This window comes from Salpingoeca rosetta, assembly GCF_000188695.1.
Source record: "Salpingoeca rosetta unplaced genomic scaffold supercont1.9, whole genome shotgun sequence".
NCBI classification, from domain to species: domain Eukaryota; class Choanoflagellata; order Craspedida; family Salpingoecidae; genus Salpingoeca; species Salpingoeca rosetta.
Window position 1 is genome coordinate 652,005 of NW_004754925.1, and position 23,835 is coordinate 675,839.

The 23,835-nt window shown below is 56.3% G+C and overlaps 6 protein-coding genes across 6 annotated transcripts in view; 2 read left to right on the plus strand and 4 right to left on the minus strand.

Annotated features, from left to right (window-relative positions):
* Positions 1-5,664, minus strand: part of PTSG_04052 (DNA ligase 1) — an 8,199-nt gene extending 2,535 nt beyond the window's left edge. The window contains exons 1-14 of the mRNA XM_004994892.1: positions 5,406-5,664; positions 4,584-5,177; positions 3,720-4,356; positions 3,323-3,563; positions 2,771-3,093; positions 2,462-2,586; positions 2,104-2,191; positions 1,747-1,830; positions 1,447-1,529; positions 1,156-1,223; positions 936-1,011; positions 673-774; positions 435-506; positions 1-169 (exon numbers count right to left, since the gene is read on the minus strand). The exon at positions 1-169 is cut by the window's left edge and continues 81 nt beyond it. Of these exons, the coding sequence (XP_004994949.1) occupies positions 1-169; positions 435-506; positions 673-774; positions 936-1,011; positions 1,156-1,223; positions 1,447-1,529; positions 1,747-1,830; positions 2,104-2,191; positions 2,462-2,586; positions 2,771-3,093; positions 3,323-3,563; positions 3,720-4,356; positions 4,584-5,177; positions 5,406-5,609 (2,866 nt within the window). The 5' untranslated portion in view covers positions 5,610-5,664. The remainder of the gene's footprint in view (positions 170-434; positions 507-672; positions 775-935; positions 1,012-1,155; positions 1,224-1,446; positions 1,530-1,746; positions 1,831-2,103; positions 2,192-2,461; positions 2,587-2,770; positions 3,094-3,322; positions 3,564-3,719; positions 4,357-4,583; positions 5,178-5,405) is intronic.
* A 57-nt stretch (positions 5,665-5,721) lies between these two features.
* PTSG_04053 (uncharacterized protein) lies at positions 5,722-11,965 on the plus strand. Its single transcript, XM_004994893.1, has 20 exons — positions 5,722-5,982; positions 6,119-6,561; positions 6,836-6,898; positions 7,063-7,134; positions 7,304-7,565; positions 7,771-7,856; positions 7,981-8,043; positions 8,215-8,295; positions 8,479-8,547; positions 8,786-8,905; positions 9,125-9,246; positions 9,355-9,409; positions 9,607-9,786; positions 10,005-10,085; positions 10,370-10,533; positions 10,741-10,771; positions 10,907-11,032; positions 11,253-11,315; positions 11,519-11,698; positions 11,861-11,965. The coding sequence occupies exons 1-20, from the start codon at positions 5,892-5,894 to the stop codon at positions 11,900-11,902; spliced, it is 2,394 nt and encodes a 797-aa protein (XP_004994950.1). The 5' UTR covers positions 5,722-5,891; the 3' UTR covers positions 11,903-11,965.
* Positions 11,966-12,083: 118 nt separating this feature from the next.
* Positions 12,084-14,192, minus strand: PTSG_04054 (myo-inositol-1-phosphate synthase). Its single transcript, XM_004994894.1, has one exon. The coding sequence runs from the start codon at positions 13,822-13,824 to the stop codon at positions 12,436-12,438; it is 1,389 nt and encodes a 462-aa protein (XP_004994951.1). The 5' UTR covers positions 13,825-14,192; the 3' UTR covers positions 12,084-12,435.
* Positions 14,193-14,349: 157 nt separating this feature from the next.
* On the plus strand, positions 14,350-15,616 carry PTSG_04055 (short-chain dehydrogenase/reductase SDR; the record flags this gene model as incomplete). The annotated part of the gene is made up of 2 exons (XM_004994895.1): positions 14,350-14,514; positions 14,792-15,616. The coding sequence occupies 2 exons, from the start codon at positions 14,350-14,352 to the stop codon at positions 15,614-15,616; spliced, it is 990 nt and encodes a 329-aa protein (XP_004994952.1).
* Positions 15,617-15,819: 203 nt separating this feature from the next.
* PTSG_12122 (proline iminopeptidase) lies at positions 15,820-20,175 on the minus strand. Its single transcript, XM_004994896.1, has 13 exons — positions 19,988-20,175; positions 19,662-19,729; positions 19,472-19,513; positions 19,075-19,156; positions 18,808-18,898; positions 18,477-18,586; positions 18,154-18,235; positions 17,910-17,968; positions 17,646-17,752; positions 17,300-17,393; positions 16,871-17,092; positions 16,452-16,692; positions 15,820-16,230 (listed from the first exon to the last, which is right to left on the minus strand). Exons 1-13 carry the CDS (start codon positions 20,033-20,035, stop codon positions 16,160-16,162), a joined length of 1,317 nt encoding a protein of 438 aa, XP_004994953.1. The 5' UTR covers positions 20,036-20,175; the 3' UTR covers positions 15,820-16,159.
* PTSG_12123 (uncharacterized protein) lies at positions 20,154-23,831 on the minus strand. The gene has a single exon (XM_004994897.1). It carries the CDS (start codon positions 22,877-22,879, stop codon positions 20,327-20,329), a length of 2,553 nt encoding a protein of 850 aa, XP_004994954.1. The 5' UTR covers positions 22,880-23,831; the 3' UTR covers positions 20,154-20,326.
* Between the last annotated feature and the right edge of the window lie 4 nt (positions 23,832-23,835).

Consider the following 23,835-nt stretch of genomic DNA (forward strand, 5'->3'; position numbering starts at 1 on the left):
AGAGGAGATCAAACGCAAACAGACACACCTGCACCTCCACGCTGTCTTCTGTGGCGTCCTTGCGCTTGCGTGTGCTGAGCACTTGGAACGGAAGAATCTGCTGGCTTGTCATGTCAAACGCAACGGCCTCGCAGTCCAGCACAAAATCAGATACGCCCTCCGCAAACGCCTGTGCGTGCGTGTGTGTGTGTGTGTGTGTGTGTGTGTGTGTGTGTGTGTGTGTGTGTGTGTGTGTGTGTGTGTGTGTGTGTGTGTGTGTGTGTGTGTGTGTGTGTGCGTGCGTGCGTGTGCGTGCGTGCGTGTGTGTGTGTGTCAGTTAAATGCGCCACGGTGTGCGCGCGCATGTGTGGCAGTGGGTGCAGCGTTTCCAATACTTGCTTGGCCAACCACGATCATGTGTGCATGCATGGCATTGGTGTGAACACATCCCGTACGTTTGGGACGTTTGCAATGACGTCTGGGTACTTGGTTGTGTGGTTCTCAGAGTTGCGACTGTAGATGAACATCTGCAAAACAGATGCATGCAGTTGACAACTGGTGAGAAGGACCCCAAACAACGAGCCAATCAAGGACAATGACCACAGCAGACATACACACACACACACACACACACGCACACACACACACACACGCACACACACACACACATACACATACACGACACACACACACCTCGCCCTTTTCGTTGCGGTGGACTTGTGCACGCTCGCCATCGTATTTGTATTCGCACACGAACGTCTTTCCGTCAAAGCGCTGCAGCACCTCATCCACGCCCTGAACACACACACGCACACACACATGAAGGTGGTGGGGGAGAAGGTGTGAGGGAAACATTGGAGACGATGCAAGGTGCGCTGCATCCATGCAATGCACATGCACACACACACACACACACACACACACACACACACACACAGAGCACGCATCATGCACACCTTTGTTGGGTGGGCGAGCATTGGCTTCATGGGAATGCCAGGCGTGATGCCACACTTCTCAGACAGCGCATCGATGCTGAAGATCGGCCCAGAGATGGTGCAATGCGACACATATGTGAGGGTGCGTGCGTCGGAAAGAGAACAACATCAAACACAAAAACAGCGTGAATCCCAGCACAAGCGCGCACATACTCTCATAGACATACACATACACACACACCCTTCTTCGAGGAGGATTGGGATGATGTAGTCGTAGTTTGGAAGCTCACAATACACCGTCTTCAGTTTCTGTGATGGAAAACAAGCAGGGGCGGGCGGCGGCGTTGAGGTCGATGCTCGTGTCACTGCAACAGCGAACTGTACAGTGGAAACCTTTACGCGCCTCTGCCTCATCCCCCACCACCATCGGCATCACCACCACCACTCCCACACGCCCACCACCACCATCACTCTCACACCACCAACACCACTTCTTCCGCAACCACAAATCATGCCTATTGCAAGTGCGTACCAGCGTGCACTCCTCCATGGTTGCCTTGAATTTGTCTGCATGAACACCTTTGCTCGCATCCAGAATAGGCGGTGGATACTCCCCTGATATGTGTGTGAGCGAAAGAGAGAGTGAGTGTGTGTGTGTGTGTGTGTGCGTGACAGTGCAAAAGCCAATAGAGGGAGGCAGAGAGAGAGTGTGTGTGTGTGTTATGAACAGCCTGTCATGTAGGTTCTACAGGACAACACCTGCCTGTAAGCGGTGTCAGCACACAACCAAGCATCTCCCCTCCACCGCATCATCCAACCTCTAATTTCGTACCTTGAGCCGGCGGGGTGAGTGCAATCGCCTGCCCCAGTGCGCTCAGTACACTCAATTCCGCCAGTCCAATGCGCAGCTTGCCACCTTGTGAAGATCATCAAACAGTAGAATGGTGATGGTGAGAGCAGTATGCGTCGCCTTCGTGTGCACACGTGCACATGCGTGTTTAAGACGTGTGCGTTCGTGCACGCGCAGTGTGCGTATGCACACACACGCACACACGCACGCACACACACAAGCACACACACACACAAGCACACACATCTCCCCAATGCACATCCTCCACCCCAGCCCCAGCCAAACATCATACTTCCCAAACCGCCACCATGGGTCGTGCTGTCTTCTTCTTCTTCTCACCGAGTGCGCGGATGAGGAATTTCGCCTCGTCGCTCGACTGGCACGCGACCAGCAGGCCCTGGATCATGTCAACCTTGCGCTGCTGGCTCTGTCATGGTGGTGGTGGTGGTGGTGGTGAGTGAGCGAGCGAGCGAGTGAGTGAGTGAGTGAGTGAGTGAGTGGCTGCATCCAAAAAATGGACTCATGGACCAGGAACATTCACACACTCACGCATACACTCACGCATACACTCACGCATACACACGTGGCTCGTGTGTGTAACCAGCAAACAAGCAACCCCCCCCCCAAACCCACCTTCCCAATTTCGCTCCCCCGTCCCCCAATTGCAAACCCACGCAGGAAACGACACACGACGTACATTCTGCCCCTTGAGCACGGCGATAGCTTTGAGCTTTGCAAAGACAGCATCAACGGTGAGCGGTTTCTTCTTGCGCCCAAACGTCAGCTTGCGCTGCTTCGACTGGGACTTGGCAGCCACCTCCCCTGCACGCGCATGGGTGGGACGAATGGCGGTGGTGAGGTGAGGTGAGGTGAGGTGATGACGCACGTACATTGACCCGGATACACACACACAGACACAGACACAGACACAGACACAGACACACACAGACACACAGACACAGACACAGACACACAGACACAGACACAGACACAGACACACACAAACCCAGGTCTCCGATGGTGGCCATGTCTGCACGAATCTGTTGAAGACTGCGCCCTGACGCAATCTGAATTGCCTTCATGAGGATGGAATCTCCGATGCCAAGCTCAATGCCCTCGTATGCAGGGGCGAGGTCGTTTGTGCACAGGTAGATGCAGTGCACGAGTGAGGCTGGGCTGAGCACCATCACGGAGCGGAAGAGGTTGCAGACGGTGTTGATAATCTCCAAGCGTTTGCTCGTCGCCTCCACAAGCTTGAATGTCGCCGCCAGCGCCTTGTACGGCACCTGCTGTCCCCGGCACCAGCACGCGCTCGCAATCGGGTCATACCTGCAGGTGTATGTGCGTGTGTGTGTGCGTGTGTGTGTGTGTGTGTGTGTGTGTGTGTGTGTGTGTGTGTGTGTGTGTGTGTGTGTGTGTGTGTGTGTGTGACACCACGGTGAGCGCATGAGAGGTTGCGTGGATGTGAAAGCCAACAGTCACAACATGCGTTACTTTCCACTGCCACCAACACCTTCGCATGCCTCCAGCTCTGCCACAATCTACAGCTTCAACCAACCGCGCTGCGCTCGGGTCAAAGTCGCTGGGATCACAGCCAGGTGTTGTTGATGATGATGACGATGGTGGGTTTGCTGGTGTTGTTGTGCCTGTTTTGGCCGCAGCAGCGTTGGTATCCGCTGAACGCCGTGTTGGTGTGGATGAGACTGCCGCTGGTGATGTGGCTGGTGGTGCCTTGGGCTTGTCCACCTCTGATGCTTTGCCCGTCTTCGTCGCTGATTTCTTGACCGCTTTGCGGGGAGCTGGGTAGTAGCAACGAACACAAGCATGTGTGAGGCATGTCAGTGAATGAATGCAAGCGCTGAGAACGGAACAACAAAATAGCAGAGGCGTAGACCTCGCACGTGGGGAAGGAGGAACCAGGACATGGCAGGACATGCAGTGCTTGCAGGCATTACCGAAAAACATGTCCATGATGGTCCGCTTGGAGGAAGATGCAGCAGCTGCTGGCTTCTCTGTCTTGTCGCCGCCAGCAAGAGCGCTGCCTTGGTCCTTCCCCTCTTTCTTCTTCTCATCCTTTTCCTTTTGCGTTTGCTTTTGCTTTTCTGCCCCATCGCTCCTCTGCTGCACTCCTTCGGCCTTTGCCTCTGTGCTCTCGTTCACTTGCTCTTTCTTCTTCTCATTTGATGCATCAAGCGGCCGCGCTGGTGTCTGCACGTCTCTGCTGCGATCACTGCGGTCTTCCACCTCAGGGGTCACAGCACCGTTGCCTTCTGCGGCTGCTGTGTCCTCCGCAGTGTCCATGCTCTCCCCACTGGCGCTGTTATCGCTGTTGTTGTCGCTGTCATCGTCGATGTTGCTGTCACCTCTGGCTGTAATGGTGTCGGCGTCAGTGCAGTTGCGGGTGCCCGCATCATCAGAACCAGCAGCTCTGGTTGACGTTGCTGCCTCTGCCTTTTCCTGGTCACCGCAGCTCTCTGGCTGGGTGTCCATATCCTGCGTTGCTTCTGGCGTGGCAGTGGATGTCTGGCTCTCCTCTGGGGATGAGGTCGACGTGGACCGGGAGGCGCTTTTGGCCTTGCTGGTCTTGGCAGTCTGCACACGGGAAGCATACGCACAGGCACCAGCGCCAACGGTGAACAAGTTGTGATATTATAGCACAGCCCAGATGCGAACACGCACGCCACGACATGACAAGACACGACACACGACACACACGACGCACGACACACACACACACACACACAAGCTCATACACAGACAAGTGCACACACACAGACAAGTGCACGCACGACACACCCTCAACTACAAACACACAACACCTTCTTGGCCTTTGATTTGGGCTTGGCTGAGCGCTTGGCGGATCGGCGCGTGCCGCGCATCCACGCAGGCTTGTAGTTGGGGTCCTTTGGCTTTGTTGACTTGGGGGCCTCCCAGTCCTTTGGGTTCACGTAGTTTTGAACGTGAGACAGATCACCATCGTCGGTTGCTGTGCTGTCACTGTTCTTGTGCTTGGAAGCTGAGGCCTTGGTGGCTTCCTTTGGTGTCGCGGGCAAGGGCTCCTTACTTGGCGTGGCATCATCCTCAGCCCCAGAAGGCTGCTTCTGTTGTTGTTGCTCTTGTTCGCAATCTTGCTCCTGGTTGGAGGGGCTGGCAGGTGCGCTGGCCTTGTTGTCCGGCGTAACCTGTTGTGGGGCCGGCTCAGCTTTGCTTGCTGGTGCTGTGCGTGGTGGAGGCTGCAGTAGCTTTCCCAGCTGCAGCTTGGTCTGCTTGGACTTTTGGCCCTTGTCGCTGCCGCCTTGGCTTTTGCTGTCGCTGCTGTCACCAGGGAAGAGGAACGCAGCGTAGCTCTCAACATCGCTGTCGGTCTTGTCCTCGTCCTCATCCTCGTCCTCATCGTCGCTCTCAATAATGCGCTGCGTGTGTGTGTGTGGGGGGGGGTGTGGGTGAGAGAGTGTGTGAGCGTGAGTGTGAGGGTGAGTGTGCGTGTGTGTGTGTGTGTGTGAGTGTGTGTGTGTGTGTGTGTGTGTGTGTGTGTGTGTGTGTGTGTGTGTGTGCTGGCCACACAAAAGCGAGCTATTCAAGCTCAATGTCAAACAAGTACGAGCATTCTCAGCCATACGCCATGCCACGGACGCGCTCACCTTGCGAGCAGCAGTGAGGCTGTGTTTCTGGTTGTTGTTGTGCTGCTGCTGCTGCTGCTCCTTCACTGCCTGCACTCCCTTTACATCAAGTTCCTCCTCCTCCTCCTCCCCTTCATCATCATCATCATCATCATCATCCACCACCATCTTCTTCACCACCCTCCTCTTCATCGTCGCTGTCGCAGCTGTCTCCTCGTCCATCATCGTCGTGGGTGTTGCTGTTTGCCGCCAAAGTCGTCTCTGGTTTGTTTGAACGATTTGCGCGCCAAAATGGACTACTCCATGTGCTGTCGCAGGCAGGTCTCATTTTCGCGCGCGACAACAAACCAAACTGGTGTCTGTTGTCTGCTGTCTGCGCAGTCGCTCGCCATCGACCACATCGACCCACATCGACCACATCAGACTGACGTCGACCACATCGACCACTGCCTCCTTCTTCTTTCTCCCCTCCTCTCTCTATCCCCCGTTTCCATCTACGAGGAAGTCATGGCTGACGAGAAGCTGATCGTGGAGACGCCAGTCTTCATGATTGTGCGCGGTGCATCATGCAGAGGCCGCATGCGCTGCAGTCCACAAGGTTTGTCTGCATGTGTGTCTGTGCGGAATGACATGGCCCGTGTTTGTACAGGCATCCTGTCGAATGTGCTTTGCAATGGTCCGTCTTGTTGCTCACACACACACACATTCGCACACACACACATATACTTCTGAAGGTCTCGCCTTCAAACGAGAGGCGACGGACAAGACACAGACGTTCTACAAAAGTGACATGGCCTCGTGCGAGACAAAGCGCGTTGCTCGTGGACATCAGCTGCGCATCAAGCTGAAGAGCGGCGGTCATGCCACCTTTGAAGGCTTCAAGTCCAACGACATGAACGCCATGATTGACTTCTTCAAGAAGCACTACGACCTCGACATCAAGATTGTGGAGCTGTCACTCAAGGGTAACAACTCCGGCAGCGCCCGCTTCCACGGCAACTTCCTTGTCTTTGACGTGGACGGCAAGCCCGCGTTCGAGGTGCCGCTCAACGCTGTCGGCAACGTCACCTCCCAGAAGTACGAAGCCAGCATTGATTTCATCCAGGACGAGGATGCGGACGACAACGAGCAGCGCGTCGAGTCCATGCGCTTTCTCGTCATCCCCGATCCAGAGAGCGTGCGTTTTGTGTGTGTGCGTGTGTGTGTGTGTGTGTGTGTGTGTGTCTGTGTGTCTTGTGTACCTGTGTGTCTGTGTGTCTGTGTGTCTGTGTAACTGTGTGCGCGCGCGTGTGTGTGTGTGTCTGTCTGTCTGTCTGTCTGTCTGTCTGTAACTGTGTGTGTGCCTGCATCCATATTTATATACGTGTGCTACTGTTGATTTGCTTCACAGTGCAGCTTGACTTGCACTGAACGAATCCTCACTTCACGCTGCGGTTGTTATTGCTGTGCAGGAGCAATATGCCAAGACAGAGGAGTTTGTGGAGAACGTGAAAGCCCGCGCCAGCATCGCCGAGGTATCCTGTGCACACCGCAACAATCACCGTCGTCATCATCACCACTGGTCATGCGTGTGCGTATGACTTCCGATTGAGTCAAACCACAACACCTCACACTCACCCTTTGCGGCTTGTGTTCTGCGTTTCTCAACATTCCTCCCCACCTTCCTTGTCTTTCTCAGTACACGAGCCGTGCCATCTGCACCATTGGCAAGCTCTCCTTTCTCGTGCCACGTGGCCGCTTCGACGTTGAGGTACGCACGAATGCGGATGACACATACTCTCACAACACTGCAAATTCCTTTGTACACACTGAGCCATCTCACCAACCAACACACACACACACACACACCTTGTCTTCTCCCGCCCTTGTTTGGTGTTTCACACCGGCTGCCTTGACGCGGTTGCCTTGCATGTGCACAGCTGTATCCATCGTTTATGCAGCTGCGCGGGTCCACGTACGACCACCGCCTCTTCTACGATTACATCTCGCACATCTACCTCCTGCCGAGACCGGACGACGGCGAGTACATTGTTCTCGCTGTTGACCCGCCATTGCGTCATGGCCAGACGCGCTACCCGCATGTGCTGCTCCAGTTTACACGCGAGCACGAGGGCGCTGATGTTGTTGTCAACGTCACCAGCGACGAAGTTCGCTCCTCCCTCTCCTACCTCACCGAATCAAGTGTGTGTGTGTGTGTGTGAATGATTGTGTATGACGTGTTTGTTTGTGTGTATGGCATGTTTGTTTTTGTACGACGTGTGTGCGTGCGTGAATGAGTGATTGTGCTTGATTGTGCTTGTGTGTGTGTGTGTTGAGAAAGTTGCATGCTCCTGTGTGCGCCCTTCCATCACACCGCTGATTGCACCGCCCAATTCCACACCACCAGTTCCTGCCGATCAGGCCGAGGTGACAGAGACCGGCCCTCTCGCCAGCATTCTCTCCCGCCTCCTCAAGGCCCTCACAAAGCGCAAGGTGTGTGTGTTGTGTGTTGCGTCTGGCTGTTTGACTCCCTCTGTCTGCTGGTACAGCTAACGCTGTTCATTTCGCAATCTGTTCTCACGTCCATGCGTGCTTGGTCACGTTGCGTGTGCCACAGATTATTACACCAGGATCCTTCACCTCCTCTGAGGGTTTTGCTGCCGTCAACTGCACATACAAGGTGCGCACGTTGTGTGTGTGTGTGTGTGTGTGTGTGTGTGTGTGTGTGTGTGTGTGTGTGTGTGTGTGTGTGTGTGTGTGTGTGTGTCCTGCTCTCTTTCTCCGTCCCTCTCTCACTCCCTTTTTCCACGCGCCACCACACATCGTCGTCACTGTCGCTGCTGTGTAACAGGCCAACCGCGGCACGCTGTACCCGCTCGATCGCGGATTCCTGTTCCTCCACAAACCGCTCCTCCACATCTCCATTGTCCGCGTACGTTCAAACGCACCCCCCCCCACACACACACACGCATGGCATGAAGCATTGCAATGCATCACTCTGCAGCGCACCTGTACTGCAGTCCTTTGGGGTTCGTTGTTCCTGGATCATCTTTTCACACCACATTCACCGCCTTTACCATCACCGCCATCACCGCCATCTTCACCATCACTACAGAACCTGCGTGTGACGTTTGATCGCGTCAAGGAGTCGTCGAGCCGCGACACGAAATCGTTCGACATGCGGGTAACAAGCACGCAATGCACGCAATGCACGTGACCATGGCCGTTAGGGTGTTCCCGTTTTGTGTTTTCTGGCTCACCATCACATCCCCCTCGTTTCTCGTTCACACACACACACACACACACACACACACACGCACACACACACACACACACACACACACACACACACACACACACACACACACACACACACACACGCACACACACACATTCATTCATTCATTCATTCATTCATTCAGCTGCTGCATCCCGAGCGCGGCGAATTTGAATTCCGCGGACTCGGGCAGGACGAATTGCAGCCGCTGATTGATTTCCTGCGGCTCAAACGCGTCGCCATCGAAGGCCTCGACGAAGCCCCGGTCAGTGGCCGCTGTATGGGGCTGTATACAGTGTGTGTGTGTGTGTGTGTGCGTGTGTGTTCGTATTGCGTGTATCGTACGGGTTCTTTGTGCTTACACATTGTGTTGTGTATGTGTGTGTGTTGGTGAGCCACAATACTTTTGCTGGATTGGATGCTGTGGTTCTCTCACATCCAACGTCACCACCGCCACTGCTGTGCTTCGTGCATGTGTGTTCAGGCCGCTGCCGGCGACGATGACGGCTTTGATTCGTCCGAGGACGAAGATCACGTTGTTCGTCCCGGCGACTTTGATGACGGGTCTTCGGAGTCAGATCACTCCTTTGCCGAGGATGATGTCGAGTGAGTCAAGCAATCAAACAATGCCCTGTCTTTATATGCGTGTGTGGCAAGTTGGCGTGCGTGCGTGCGTGCAGCGCTCATGATCACATCACTCCTGTGGATGCACAGGGAATCGTCGATGGACTCTGAAGAGGACGAGCAGCTGCAGGACGAACTTGTTGAGGTGCGATACATGAGCTGTGCAACGCGTTCCCTCCATAGTCCCTTCCCATCACCTCACAGGGGCATGCATCCCCTCAACGCTCTTGGCTACACATGCACACATACACTCACACACACCCACACACGACACACACGCACCGTTTCACTCACTCTTACACGGTCCCCTCTCCCCTGCGCGTTCCCGCCCCGCACGTTCAGGACGACATGCTCGGGCAGGCGCCGGCGAAGAAGAAGCGCGCATCAAAGAGCCGGCAGTCGAAACAGCGCGACGACGACGAGGAGGATGACGACGATGACGAGGATGAGGATGAGGATGAGGATGAGGATGATATTATCGTGGAGGACAAGCCCGTGAAGAGTAAGAAGAAGACGCAGAAGGTGAGCAGCATGCACACACACACAGACACACACACATACACACACAGACACACACACATACACATACACACACACACGTACACACACACACAACATGCAATCCATGCGCTTTGTAACGTCCTTACACCATCGAACTGATCGTCCTCAACCCTCAAACACATAACAATGCTCAACCCGCAATCCACACCACGCCATGCTACCACCGATCCCGATGACAGGCGAGTGCGGCAAAGCGTGGCCCCAAGAAGGCCAAGACGGCATATGCGCTCTGGTCCTCATCCGCCCGCTCCAAGCTCAAGGTGTGCGCACGTGTATAATGGGGGAGAGGCAGGGAACCGCATTGTTTTCTGTATCTGCAGTGTTGCTGCTGGTGGGGCACGGTCACTGCGTACGTCGCCTTCTCTGCTGTCTCTCTTGTCAACACATGCACCCACCCACACACACGCACCCACCCACACCCACACCCACACCCACACCCACACACACACACACACACACACGCACACGCACGCACGCACACACACACACACACACACACTTACACACGTGTCATCACCGCTTCCCGCCACATGACTGTGATTAGGAGCAACACCCTGATCTGTCGTTTGGAGAGCTGAGCAAGAAGCTCGGACAGGCGTGGCAGGACCTGGCAGACGAGGACAAGGCGGAGTGGAACGAGAAGGCAAAGGAGGACAGGCAGCGCTATCTCAAGGAGAAGAAGAAGTTTGATGCCGAAAACCCAGACGCGTACGTTGTGGTTTGGTTTGTGTATTGGTGCTTTGTTCGTTTGGTTGGTTGGTTGGCTGTTTGGTTGGTTGGTTGGCTGTTTGGTTGGTTGGCTTGACTTGACTTGACTTGACTTGACTTGACTGGAACTCAGTGCGATGCTCGCGTTTCACGACAATTCACCGACTCCCGCCGCCTGCTTTTTGCTTTTGTTTCGTTTTCCCACAGCGCCAAACCCGCCAAGAAGATGCGCAAGAAGGTGCAAACGCCAATCTCACATGCACATGTCCACACATGCAAACTGTTGCCCTCTCTTCCAATCTGTCGTCTTGCACCTCACCTAACCAACCCCCATGCACATGACACATGCACATGACCCATGTGACGCGAGCAGAAGGACCCGAATGCGCCAAAGGGCGCCAAGTCCGCCTACATTTACTTTTCCACGGAGATGCGCGAAAAGATCAAGGAGGAAAAGCCAGACCTCACCCTCGGCCAAATCTCCCAGGAGTGCGGAACGGTGAGCACATTTTCTGTGTGTGTGTGTGTGTGTGTGTGTGTGTGTCTGCGTGTCTGTGTGTGTGTGTGTGTGTGTGTGTGCCTGTCTGTTTGTGTGTCTGTGTATGTCTGTGTGTGTGTCTGTGTGTCTGTGTGTCTGTGTGTCTGTGGGGTGATTTGCATACGCTTTTTTCGTGTTGCAAATTCTCATCCCATACATGCATGCATGTGTTCACCGACAGCTGTGGCGTGGATTGAGCGACGAAGAGAAGAAGAAATATGAGAAAATGGCTGCCGAGGACAAGGTAATTTTGTTTTGGCCATCAATGGTGCTCTGCCTGCCTCTGCCGTGACATGCGCACGCACACACACACACACACACACACACACACACACACACACACACACACACACACACACACACACACACACACACATTCACACGGTTGCATTCACACACGAACACACACGCTCCCTGCTCCTCCTCCGCCCTTCACCTCCACTTCAGAAACGGTATGAGGCCGAGATGGCGGAGTACAAGGCAAAGAACGACGCTGATGACGACGGCGACGGTGATGGTGACAATGCGGGGAGCAAGAAGCGGTCGGCAAAAGGGACCAAGTCCAAGGCAAAGAAGTCCAAGACGAGCAAGGCGCCCGCCAAGGGGCAGAGCACCCTCAAGTTCAAGGTGAGAACATCATTACAATGAAAAGGATACAGAGGAAGAGGAGGAGACGGTATCAAACACGTGTGTAGTATGTGGTGTGTGTGTGTGTTTGGTTTTACGCTTCACCCGAACTGCCCCTTCTCACTCCAGCCCAAATCATGTTGTGCGTGCGTGCATCTGCAGAGCGATGAAGTAGTGCTGTCGAGCGAATCTGACGACGAGTGATCCCTTCCCATATCAGTGCACCGTGAACAGCAGCTCTCTGTGTGTGTGTGTGTGTGTGTGTGTTGTCTTTGTGCACATCTGTGGTCACTGCGTCCGCGCACGTTAGACGTGTGTGCTGTTGGCGTATTGATGGCACGTTGTTGAGAGAGTGTGTGTGTCTGTGTGCTATTGCTCGGGATTGTCATGCTCAGTATCATTCATTGGACAGCGGCAGCGTTTGTATTGCTTCGATGATAACGCAAACACACGAAAGAAGAAGATGTGGTGGGCGTGGAGGAAGAAGAGAAAGAAAGCACAAACACAAACCAAGAGAATGAACGAACTAGAACCAGTGAAGACTGACATGATGGAAGGCAAGTGTATGACCAGTCAGGACAGTCCACGCGTCTCAATTCCACAATTGATTGAGTCAACACATAAAGCCCCGACCTCGCGCAGCCAATTCACCAAACACACACACACACACGCACGCACACACGCACGCACACACGCACGCACACACGCACACATGCGCACACATGCGTATGCGCGCGTCACTCGTAGTCGAGGGTGTCCGACTGGAACGTGTATGGAAGGGTGTCTGCAACGGGCGTGTTCTCCTTCAGCTGCGCACGTGTGAGGTCCGTGAGCTGACGGCGGGACAGCGCGTCGCACTCAAACTTTGCGTCACCCGTGCGCATCTGCAGCGGCGGCGTCTTCTGCGTCCACGCGGATGCACCACGCAGGAAGCCAACGATACCCAGCTCGGCAGCCACCTTGCAGAAGCGAATGGCAGAGACCACAACACCGCCGCTGTTGGGCGAGTCCTGCACAGAGAGGCGGGCGGTCAGCTCGTACCGCGCGCCGCCAAACCCATACGCAACAATGTCAAAGTTGGCAACCTTGTTGTCGGAGCCAAGGTACGTGCCACCTGGTTTCTGCTGCACGGTGAGGGAGGGCCCCGCAAAGAGCGTCATGCCCGCCGTGCTTGTGTCGCGCACCACGTTCTGGCCCTTGAGCACATTCTCCTTGGAGACGTGCTTGGAGTGCAATCGGTCCTGCTTGGCCATGTTCAGGAAGTCCGTGTTTGCGGTGCGCCCCGTGCGCTGCGTCTCGTGGCCCTGCGTGGTGCCGGCCGCCATGTTCATCTGGATGTGCTGCGTGACCATGAGCCCAGAGTCGAGCATGGCGCCCTGCAGCACCTCGCTCACGCGCGACGCGCCCCACGCAGACCGCATGTCCGAGCCCACAATGGTGAGGCCCGCGTCAATGAACCGCTGCTCCAGCGCCTTGGCCTCCTTGGTGGAGATGAAGGTCGGGATGCAGTTGACAAAGTGGCAGCGCGCGCGCACGGCCGCGTCGACGTAAAACGCAGACGCCTCGTGTGAGCCGACGGGCAGGTAGTTGATGACCACGTCCACCTTCTCGCGCTGCAGAATCTCCGTGGCCTCGTCCAACGTGACGGGCTTGTCGCCACTCTCCTTGAAGGTGGTATCAACCGGGTACTGCGTCATGTGCGGAGCGATGCCGTCGAGCGTTGGTCCACGGTGCACGCGCGCAGCAGCTGGCACGCTGGTCTCTGTTATCTCCGGCACGTGGTCCATGGCGCAGTTGGGCTTGGCGCGCAGCGCCTCTGCCAGGGACCTGCCGCACTTGCGCTCATCAATGTCAAAGCCGACCACAAACTTGAGGTGCTTGGCCGTGTAGCCGCCAATGTCGGGATACATGAGGCCGACCTGGTCGTGTGGGTTCTCCACGTAGTACTGAACGCCCTCAACCAGCGACTTGGCGCAGTTGCCAACGCCGACGATGGCCACGCGGATGTCCGGCATGGCAGCATCGTTGGCGTCGTTGGCGGGTGCAGCCGTGACCTTGGCCTGCTTGGCTGGCGGCTGGTCATCGCCAGCGTTCTTGTTGCTCATTGCTGTTGCGGTGTCACTCATGATGCGTTTTGTCTGGATGCGTCTCTATGGATGTCGGCAATTTCCCTGCTCTGTAGTTGCTGTCTATTATGTGTGTGTGTGTGTGTGTGTGTGTGTGTGTGTGTGTGTGTGTGTGTGTGTATCGATCCGTGTGGTGTTGTAGTGGCTGGCGAAGACGCGGAGGAGGACTGGGGTGGAAGGGGCTGGTCAACAGCGAGCTACCTATGACTAGCTAACAGAACCGTAAAAATAGTAGGGCAAGGCAAGTCGGGAGGGGAGAACAAAGAAGGGAGGGGGTGAGCCAATAGTGTGCGATGTGCTGTGAGCGAAGCAAAGCAAAGCAAGAGGTGAGTGAGGGGGGGGGACGAAGCAAGAGAGTGCGAGAGAGGGAACAAACAAACACAAAGAAGCGTCGGAGCACTTGCACACTCACACTCGCACTGACGCTTGGTCTGTCAGTGCCGCAAACTCACCAACAAAACAAACACGTGGATGCGGGACGAAAATAACCGTCTGGCTACTTTTCATGGTGTCGTGTCACTGACGATGATGGGGGATGAGCGCGAGCGCGATGGAGGCCGTGGGTTGCGAACACAAGACCTGTTTGATGTGCGTGGCAAAGTAGCGCTAGTCACGGGCGGATCGCGTGGCATTGGCGCAATGATCGCAGAAGCCCTCGCTGTCAACGGCGCAAAGGCAAGGCACAGCTCTGTGTGTGTGTGTGTGTGTGTGTGTGTGTGTGTGTGTGTGTGTGTGTGTGTGTGTGTGTGTGTCTGTGTCTGTGTCTGTGTGTGTGTCTGTGTGTGTGTGTCTGTGTGTGTATCAAGTTACTGCTCTCTCTATCTCTCTCTATCCGTCCATCTATCTCTCTCCCTCCCTCCCTCTCCATCCGACCATCTATCTCCATCTCTCACTCTGCCCCATCCTCCTTTTGGTTGTTGCACAAGCACTTGTTTTGACATGCGCATCCTGCTGCACACTGGCGTAGGTGTATGTGAGCTCGCGAAAAGCAGACGCTTGCACCAAGTTTGCCAAGTATGTGAACGAGCGGTGCAGGCTACTTGCGGAACAAGACCAACAGGAGCGAGACGCCGCATGCCAGTGCACACCAGCAACAACAACAGCAAGAACAACCCCTGCCAGCACAAGAACAGCAACAACAACAACAACAACAGTCACAGCAAGAAGAGCAACGGCGCGGGGATCCTGTCACCCGCTGCCAGCAGACCTGTCCAGCTTCGATGGCTGCGGTGCCCTGTTTGCTGCCTTTCAGAGGACGGGCGAGCCCCGGCTGCACATCCTGGTGAACAACGCCGGCGCCACTTGGGGAGAAGCGCTGGAGACGCACCCGGAGTCTGCCTGGGACAAGCTGCTCAACTTGAATGTGAAGGCGGCGTTTCGGCTTGTCCAGCTGTTCCTGCCGCTGCTCAAGGCCGCCGCAACGGAGGCGGCGCCCGCCTCCATCATCAACGTGGGCTCCATCACAGGGATTGGGGTCTCGCTGACAGACACATACAGCTATGCCGCAAGCAAGGCCGCCATTCACCACATGACGCGCGTGCTGGCATCCAAGCTGGCCGAAGATCACATCTGCATCAACGCAATTGCCCCAGGGCCCTTTCCATCCAAGATGACCAAAGCCCTACTGGAACAGCTTGGGGACGAGGTGGTGAGTGCCGTACCCATGCACCGCGTTGGCCGACCGGCAGATATGGCGGGCGTGACGTTGCTGCTCTGCTCCCGTGCTGGCGCGTACATCACCGGTGCTGTCATCCCCGTCGATGGCGGCATGCTGGTCAAGGCCAGTCTATGATATGAGGACACCTTGGTGTGTTTTTGTGTGTTTTGTGTGTGTGTGTTTTGTGTGTGTGTGTGTGTCTGTCTGTCTGTCTGTGTGTGTGTGTGTGTGTGTGTGTGTGTGTGTGTCTGTTTGCCTGTCTGTCTGTCTGTCTGTGTGTGTGTGTGCGCGCGCCTGTCGTGTCACGAGTGCATGGATGATGGTGATGTGACTGCGCGTGCGTGGTTGTTGTGGTTGTACTATCGTTGTGTGACCACACCCGGTCGGTGGAAAGGCAGGCGAGCGTGCAACTGGCAATTCGATGTGTGTTTCATTGTAACACCGAAGCAGCCCACGTCAGCTGGCACAACAGCAACACGAAACAAAACAGAAACAACCGAGCGACGGCACAACACCGCACACACAACGGAAGGAAACCCCCTCAAAAAACGTACACACATATGCACACACACACACACGTCTGTGAACTGCCGGGACAACTGCACGAGATGATGACATCACCGCGTGCTTGTGTGTGTGTGTGTGTGCGAGTGTGCGGATGATGGGGTTGGAACAGCATCAGCCGAAGATGTTGTGGGAATACCCACCAGGAGGCTGCAAGGGTCGCTTGTGCAGCACATTGTTCAGGCCTGCAACGACAAAGTGTGTGTGGGGGGGGTGTCAGAGTGAAAGCAACCCAGCGAGAGGAGACGTCGAAAAGCTTGAAGGCAATGACAGCAATCAGCCAGCAATCACACAAACGCGCGCACACACACACACACACCCATCAAGATACACTCCAAAAACCTCCCCCTCTCCCTCTTCCTCTCTCTCTCCAAGCCCTCGTCCTTGGAGCTGCATGCGCACGTACGTGGGCTCTCTGCCTCTGCGCTTGAGCGACGCGGTGTTCCCGGTGCACTCGTCTGCTCGCTGCGCACCGTGCTTGACAGGGACGACGACGATTGCTGCTGTTGCTGCTGCTGCTGCTGCTGTGGCATGTACGTACCGCCAACATCGCGGCCGTGCGCGTGTGTTGCGGCGGTGCTGGGCGTGCAGGGGGCGGTGCTGTAGGGGGAACCAGACACCGGGCGAAGCATCGACTCCGCAGCCGTCTGGAACACAGATGGAGGTGAGCGATGTGGTGTGGAGGGTGGAGGTGAGGGGAGGGCGTGCATCTGGTGGGGGGTGGAGCCAAAGGTCACAGCAGCGTACATGCAACCACCACAATCCCACAACAGTCGCTCAACAATCCCACAACAGCCGCTCAAGCAGCACGCATGTGCACGGCACCTGCAGGCGGGAGGCGAGCTTGAGGTGGGGCGAGAGCGAGAGCCGCTGCATGGTCTGGGTGAGGTCGTCACGCAGGCGATCACATGCGCCAACCAGCTCGCGCTGGATGCCCGGCTCCGAGCTCGCGTGGCCGTTATCGTCGACAATGATGACGTCAGCCTCGGGAAACTTCTTGTGGAGGTCCCAGCAGGTCCGCATGGGGCACACCAGGTCGTACCGGCCCTGGCGAAGGTGTAGCACACAAGTGGACACAGGAGTGGACGCGGTGTGGCGACAAGGATGTGGGGCGGGGGTGATGAGACGGCGTGGCATGCCGAAACGCCCTTGGCATGACCCTCGACTATGGGCACGAGAGCCGGCTTCAAAAACGCGGTGGAAGTCTACATCATGTCACGTCATGGCACGTAATGTCATGTCATGTCACGGCACCTGGACGATAGTGGTGGGGATGTGGCGGATCTTGTGGCTCTCGGAGATGAGCTGCCCATCGTAGTGGAAGAAGCCGCCGTTCACAAAGTAGTGGCTGATGGTGGTGATGGTGGAAGGAGGGGTTACGATGTGAGTGTGGCGTTGGGGGGGGGGCGGGAGTTTGGTCGTGGTGAAAGGTGCTCGATCGTAGGCGAATGCACGACAAAATCGGGTAAGTGTGCATCGTCTGTACACATGCATCAACACAAAGGCACACTCACGCAAGTGCAAACACACACACGCACATGCACACACACATGCACACAAAGGACATTAGGAGCGACACGATTGCCGCTGCGTTGCTGACCACTCGATGCGGGCGAATGCCAGGGCCCATTCCGGGTCGGAGCCGCGCTTGACGTTCTCGGGGTCCACATACAGCTTTGCCGTTGCACACTCCCACGTGCTCCATGCCTGGCCGCCATGGTGTGTTGTGTGTGTTGCGTGTTGTGTTGTGTGCAATTCAAAGTGCGATTGCTGCATGTGTGAACATGTGTGTGTGCATGTACGTTGACACCACTGCAATGGAGTGGCGGTTGCGCAAGTACAGTCAAAACAACCGCCGCCCTACCTTGGCGCACTGCAGCTTCTCTGCTGTGTTTGCACCTGTGAGGCGCTTGTAGTACGCGCCTGCAACGACCATGGGAAGAGAGAACAACACGGGTGAGGACGAAGCGAGCAATTGGACGACATGAACATGTGAGCATGCATGTAGCGTGAACATGTGGACGTGATATGCATGTGTACATGCGCGAGTGTCTGGGCATGCACATCTTGAGCATTCTTGTTTGTTTGTGTTCTGGTTGCTGACTGACTCATGAGGTCGCCGCGCTCCTCGACGGGAATGGGTGCGAGATACTCGTCCCAGTAGTCTGGCATGATGTGGCTCGCTCCCTCCTATGGAGATGCAGACGAGTGCAATGCAGGCAGTCACATAACAGTCAGCAGTGGACGGTGAACACGAAAGGACCAAGCGGTACACAACACAAATGCACACACACGCACACACACGCACACACACACACACACACAACGAACACTCAGACAAGACGACACAACAAAGAACACCCACAAGCACAACACACACACTCACACACTCACTCACTCACACACACAAACAGACAACGCATAAACAGACCTGGTAGAACCAGAGGAGCTCCTTGCGGCGGAGGGTGAAGATGCCGCGAAGAATGAGGGCCGTCACGCGGTCGGGGTGCGTCTGCGAATACGACAGCGCAAGCGTCGAGCCTGCCATTGCGGTGTTCAGGTGAGCGAGGAGGAGGTGGTGGCACGGTGAGTAGGAGGGCCCGCGCAGCATAGTATCCTGTGTTTCTTTGTGCGGTTGGTCGCAGGCAGAGGAATCGGCAATGCCACAACGCACGAGCGAATTTGAACACATACACACGAGCAAAGCACCCACAAGAAGGCACCCACAATGACGGCGCACGGGAGCATAATCTGGGACTGACCCCAGCTGCCGCCGAACACGGCCCACTTGTCAATGCCGAGGTGTTCGCGCAGCTTCTCAATGTCGGCGACGAGATGCCACGTCGTGTTGTCCTGGTGGTGCACGCAACGGCGACAGCAGTTTGCACATGAGAGGAGACACACATGCAATGAGCATGGGCGGTGGGGATCATCGCGGGCAGTGAACTCGTGCATGGTAAGGTCGAGGTCACAGTGTTGACCCGACTTTGAAAGCACACACACACACACACACATACATACATACACACCTCAAGGCAGGCGTGGGGCTTGGAGCGACCAGCACCACGCTGGTCAAACAGGATGACGCGGAAGAACGCGGGATCAAAGAACCTGTGAATGACAACACACACACACACACACACACACACACACACACACACACACACACACACACAGAGCGCCGCGCACAGTCATTCATCCACCCATGCATCCATGTTCATGTGAGGGGTTTCTCGTCAATGTGCGCTGGTTGATGAGCCATCACACAAAACAACACAACACAACACAAAGACAACACAATACAACACAATACAACACAATGCAACACAATACAACACAATGCAACACAATACAACACAATACAACACAATGCAACATAACACAGCACAGCACAAAGACAAGCGAGCAAGCACTGATCGTGCGGACCTGCGATCGTTCTCGCGGCAGCCGCCGCCAGGTCCTCCATGACTACGGGTTGTTGGAGATGCCAGAGAGCGCATGGGGGGGTGTGAGACGATGAATTGTGACCACACAGCACAGCCACAGAACATGCACATCATGCACATGATGAGCCAACGTGCGGTGAAAACCGCACACACACACAGGAATCTCGTACAGGAACACAACGGGGTAGCCATCGGGGTTGCCGCACTGCTCGTAGTACAGGGTGTGGATGTCAGACACCTATCACACAATAACACGACGAGAGACAGAGACAGAGACAGAGACAGAGAGAGAGACAGAGAGACAGAGAGAGACAGAGACAGAGAGAGAGAGACAGAGACAGAGACAGAGGGAGGAAGTCAGCCAAAGATCGGAAGGAAATTGAGGACCGTGAGCAGTGTGGTCTCACTTCACCTCTTGAAGCGATGGTTCGCGTGCAACCAAGTGTATGCATGTCAACACACATGCAGCCCATCACTGTCACCAAGCGCCACACACCTGAAGGTAGTCTGACATGAAGGGCTGGATTGGCGGATACAGCGCCATGACGATGGAGCGTGGGGGAAGGGGGTTGCGTTTGGTGGTTGTTTCGGTCAGTGGTGTGAGATTGGTTGTTGCTTGCAGAACGCAAGGCAGAGAAAGTGCGGATTTCTGTGGCAAAATATTCACCAAATGTCGATTCTTTAATTAGGCAAGCAAAGAAAGTGGTAAGACGAAAGGAACGAAACGAGGAAGGTGTGCCGCGATTCATCTCTCTCCCTCCCCGCACACACGCATGCGCATGAATAATATTGTAAGCAAGTCGGTCAGGCGATCAGGTACGCCTTCACACAATCTCTACTGCCATCGGCCGCTCCGAACGCTGCCGGAGGTGGAAGGCCCAACAGTAGCGTAGCCGTCACTACGAACACTCAACTCCGATGGGGTGGCTGACACGTGTCGTGCATGCTTGCCGCGCCCCGCTTTGTTCACCTCTGCATACACCACGCTCTTCCTCAAGTCGCTCAGCTCGTCGTAGCGCTCGCTGTCCTCATCGCTGTCCAGCTCCTGCTCGGAGCCACGGACACCATGCACGCCACGGCGAAGCGGGTGCTGCGGTGGGTCTGCCATGGCATAGCACACCTCAGCACACAGGTCGTTGTTGTCGTAAGACACAAGACTGACGCCGCTTCCTTTGCAGTCGCTTGCCGTGTCTGTTGCCTTGTTGCTGTCAGCACCGTCGTCGATGGGTTGGGTTGGCACGCCAACGCGCACAAGCTGCGCAGCTGCAACCTGCTGCTTGCTGGTGTTGCCGTTGCCGTTGCCGTTGTTGTTGCGGCGAAGCATGTTGTTCTTGAGCCAGCCGCCAACGCTCTTGTCTGGCGTCACTGCACCCGTGGCAGCCGTGGTCTGGCTCCGCTCCTGGCGCGAGGGAATCTGCGTGTAGATGCGGTCAAGCAGGGCCTGCGCCTCCTGGTGCTGCGTGTTGCCGCCAAAGGAGGACAGCAGGCTGTCCGTCGTGTTGCAGTGGGTGCACTGCTGCACACTGGGCACGGCGTGGTATGTGACGACGACGCCACCGCAGTTGACCTCTCGCCCTTCCACCAAGCTGTCGACGTCGTTGCTGCTTGCCTCTTCACTGCACTGCTCTGCGCTGTTAACCTCCTTATGCCCCTGCTGCTCTTGCTGCTCGTGCTCTTGCTGCTCTTGCTGCTCGTGCTGCTGCGCTTGCACGTCGTCGCTGTCCGTGCCACGGCTGTCGTGCTGTGGTGGCTGCAGTGTGGCAATGCTGGCATCGTCCCCACACGCGCTGCTGCAGTCGTTACCACTCTCACTATCCCCAACCTCCGTACCATCATCATCATCATCATCATCACCATCACCATCAAAGGCGTCGTCATTGTCGTCGCCGTCACGGTGGCGTGGCAGCTCGTGCACCGTTCCGTCTGCTTCCTCCGGCACCAGCGCGTATTCTGGCGACCGCAGCGCCGCCTCCCGGTCAAACGTGTCCAGCCCGCTCACACTCGTCCCCGTGCTGCTGACGCTGCTGCATGCGCTTGTGCATCTGCTGTTGTCCACGCTGCTGTAGTCGACGCCGTCGCGTGGCGCGAGCACTGCATCCTGCGGCACGGCATAGCCGCGCTTTGCATCTGCCTTGCTCACCACCACGGGCGGGGTGTTGCTGCCGCTGCCGCTGCCACCTCTGCTTGCCTTGCCTCGCTTGTGCTTCTTCGTGTTGCCACTCTTGCCCTTGCCCTTGCCCTTTGGCCTGGCCTCGGCCGGGTGCGGCGAGCGGGAGCGGGAGCGTGAGAGCCGCTGGATGGGCTGCCACAACAGCTGCCACATCGATGGCGACCGCCCGCGCGACGATGGACCCGAAGACGGGCCAGACCCGCGCCGGGCCCGCTGCGGCTGCTGGTGATGCGGCTGCTGTTGCTGGTGGAGGTGGTGCTGCTGGAAGTGCTGCAGGTCCTCCGGCACGGACGAGCGGCGTGACGCGAGCGGGGACGACGGGAGAGAAGCTGCGGCGTCGATGATGGGCTGGTGCTGTGGCGGCGTGAGCGGGCGCCGGAGCTGCTTGTGCTTGCCTTGCTGGGGAAACAGCTTGCCAAGTGCCGCCTGCGCTGGTGCGACCTCGTCCTTGCTCGCAGTTGTTGTTGTGTCGGTGGTGTTGGTGGCTGTTGTTGTTGTTGCGTCGTTGGTGGCGGTTGATGTGGAGGCCTCCTTGATTGGGGAGGGAATGTCGAGTTGGGCTGAAGAGGATGACGCGGACGTGGTTGCGGACACGACACAGACACCGCTGTCTTTGCGCACCTTGCTCCAGCGGTAGATGCGCGGTGGCAGCTTTGGCACCGTGCCCACGCTTGCCTCGTCCTCGTCCTCCACATCCTCGTACACGTGTGAGTCAACAGAGCCGGCATCACCGGCACCGTCATGGTCCTCGCTGTTGCGCCTGTTGCTGTTGCTCCTGTTGCTGTTGCTGTCGCTGTTGTTGTTGCTGGTGTTGGCAACGCCGAGCACTGCACGCACGGCATCGGCATCGGAAAAGTCGTCAATGTCGTCGTGGTCGCTGTTGTAGTTGCCACCATCGTCGCCATCATCGCCGCCGTCATTGCTGTGGGGCGTCCTGCCGGACGCAATGGGTGGGGGCGACTGCACGCAACGGCCATCGTCATCCTGGCCAGCGAGGAGCGAGTCGCAGCTGCCAGAGACGGAGGCGAGCGGAGAGTTGCGGTGCCAGGGCGGCCGCTGGGCCACCATGCGCTTGGCGACTGACCCGTGGCCGTTTGCCGTCTCCTCCGTGGCCCACATGGGCCAGGTTGGCGAGGAAGAGCAGCTGCTGTCTGTGCGATCGTCGCCGCTGCACCGCCGCTGCTGTGCCTGTGCTTGGTGGTGTTGATGGTCCATCATGTCGCGGTGGAGATCTGCTGTTGTGTGCTGCCGCTGCTGTTTATGCGACTGGTGGCACGAAATGGGTTCGTGGAGAAAATGCTGGACGATACCCGTCGAAGACGAGTGGTGCTGCTGGGGTGTTCGTGGTGTTCGTGTACAGTCGAGAGATAATGTGCACGAACCACTTTCACGTGCTGCGCTGAACGAGGACTGTTGCACCCAAACTATGGTTGGCTGGGGGAAAACAAACCAACACCGGCAGGTTGCTTTGGGGTGGTTGAGGTGCTGTGAAGGTGGAATGGAAAGAGTAAATGAACAAATGAACCAACAAGGGTTGAGTGCCTGAGTGCGAGCGAGCTAGCTAGCTAGCTAGCCAGAACAAGACAAGCAGAAGCAAGGAAGAAGAAGCAAGCACACGTTTGTGCTGTTGTTGGTTGGTGGTGTCGCTGGAATGCTGCTGTCGTGGGAAATGGCCATGACGAGCAGGCAAGCCGGCCAGCAAGCGACACAGACAGGTTATGGCCATGACGCGAGTGCGCCAAGCAAGCAAGAGAAGGCTCCATTCAAACAACAACACCACCACATCACCAGCAGTCAGTTTTTTTTTTTTTTCTCTCTGCTGTGTTTTGGTTTGGTTTTGGGCGCGCGTGCGGTCGTGCCCTATCGCCACTCATGTCGGTCACACTGCCGGGGAAAACCGTTGGGTGTCGTTTGTTTAGGTTTGATTGCGCTCAACCGTCAGGAAACGAAAACGTGCGAATGCGCGTGTGTGTGTGTGTGTGTTGATGAAGAAGACGACAACGTCGTGTAGCTCGTGCGCGTTCGAATCCAAACGGTGACGCTCGCGCGTGCAGGTCTAACGTTCAAGGGCCACTTCGGTGCACCGAAGGAAAGCTGAAGCGCAGAAACGTCATCTGCTTGCAGACGCACTTCGTTATGGATAATTCGCGGGATTTTCACATAATTTTCGTGGA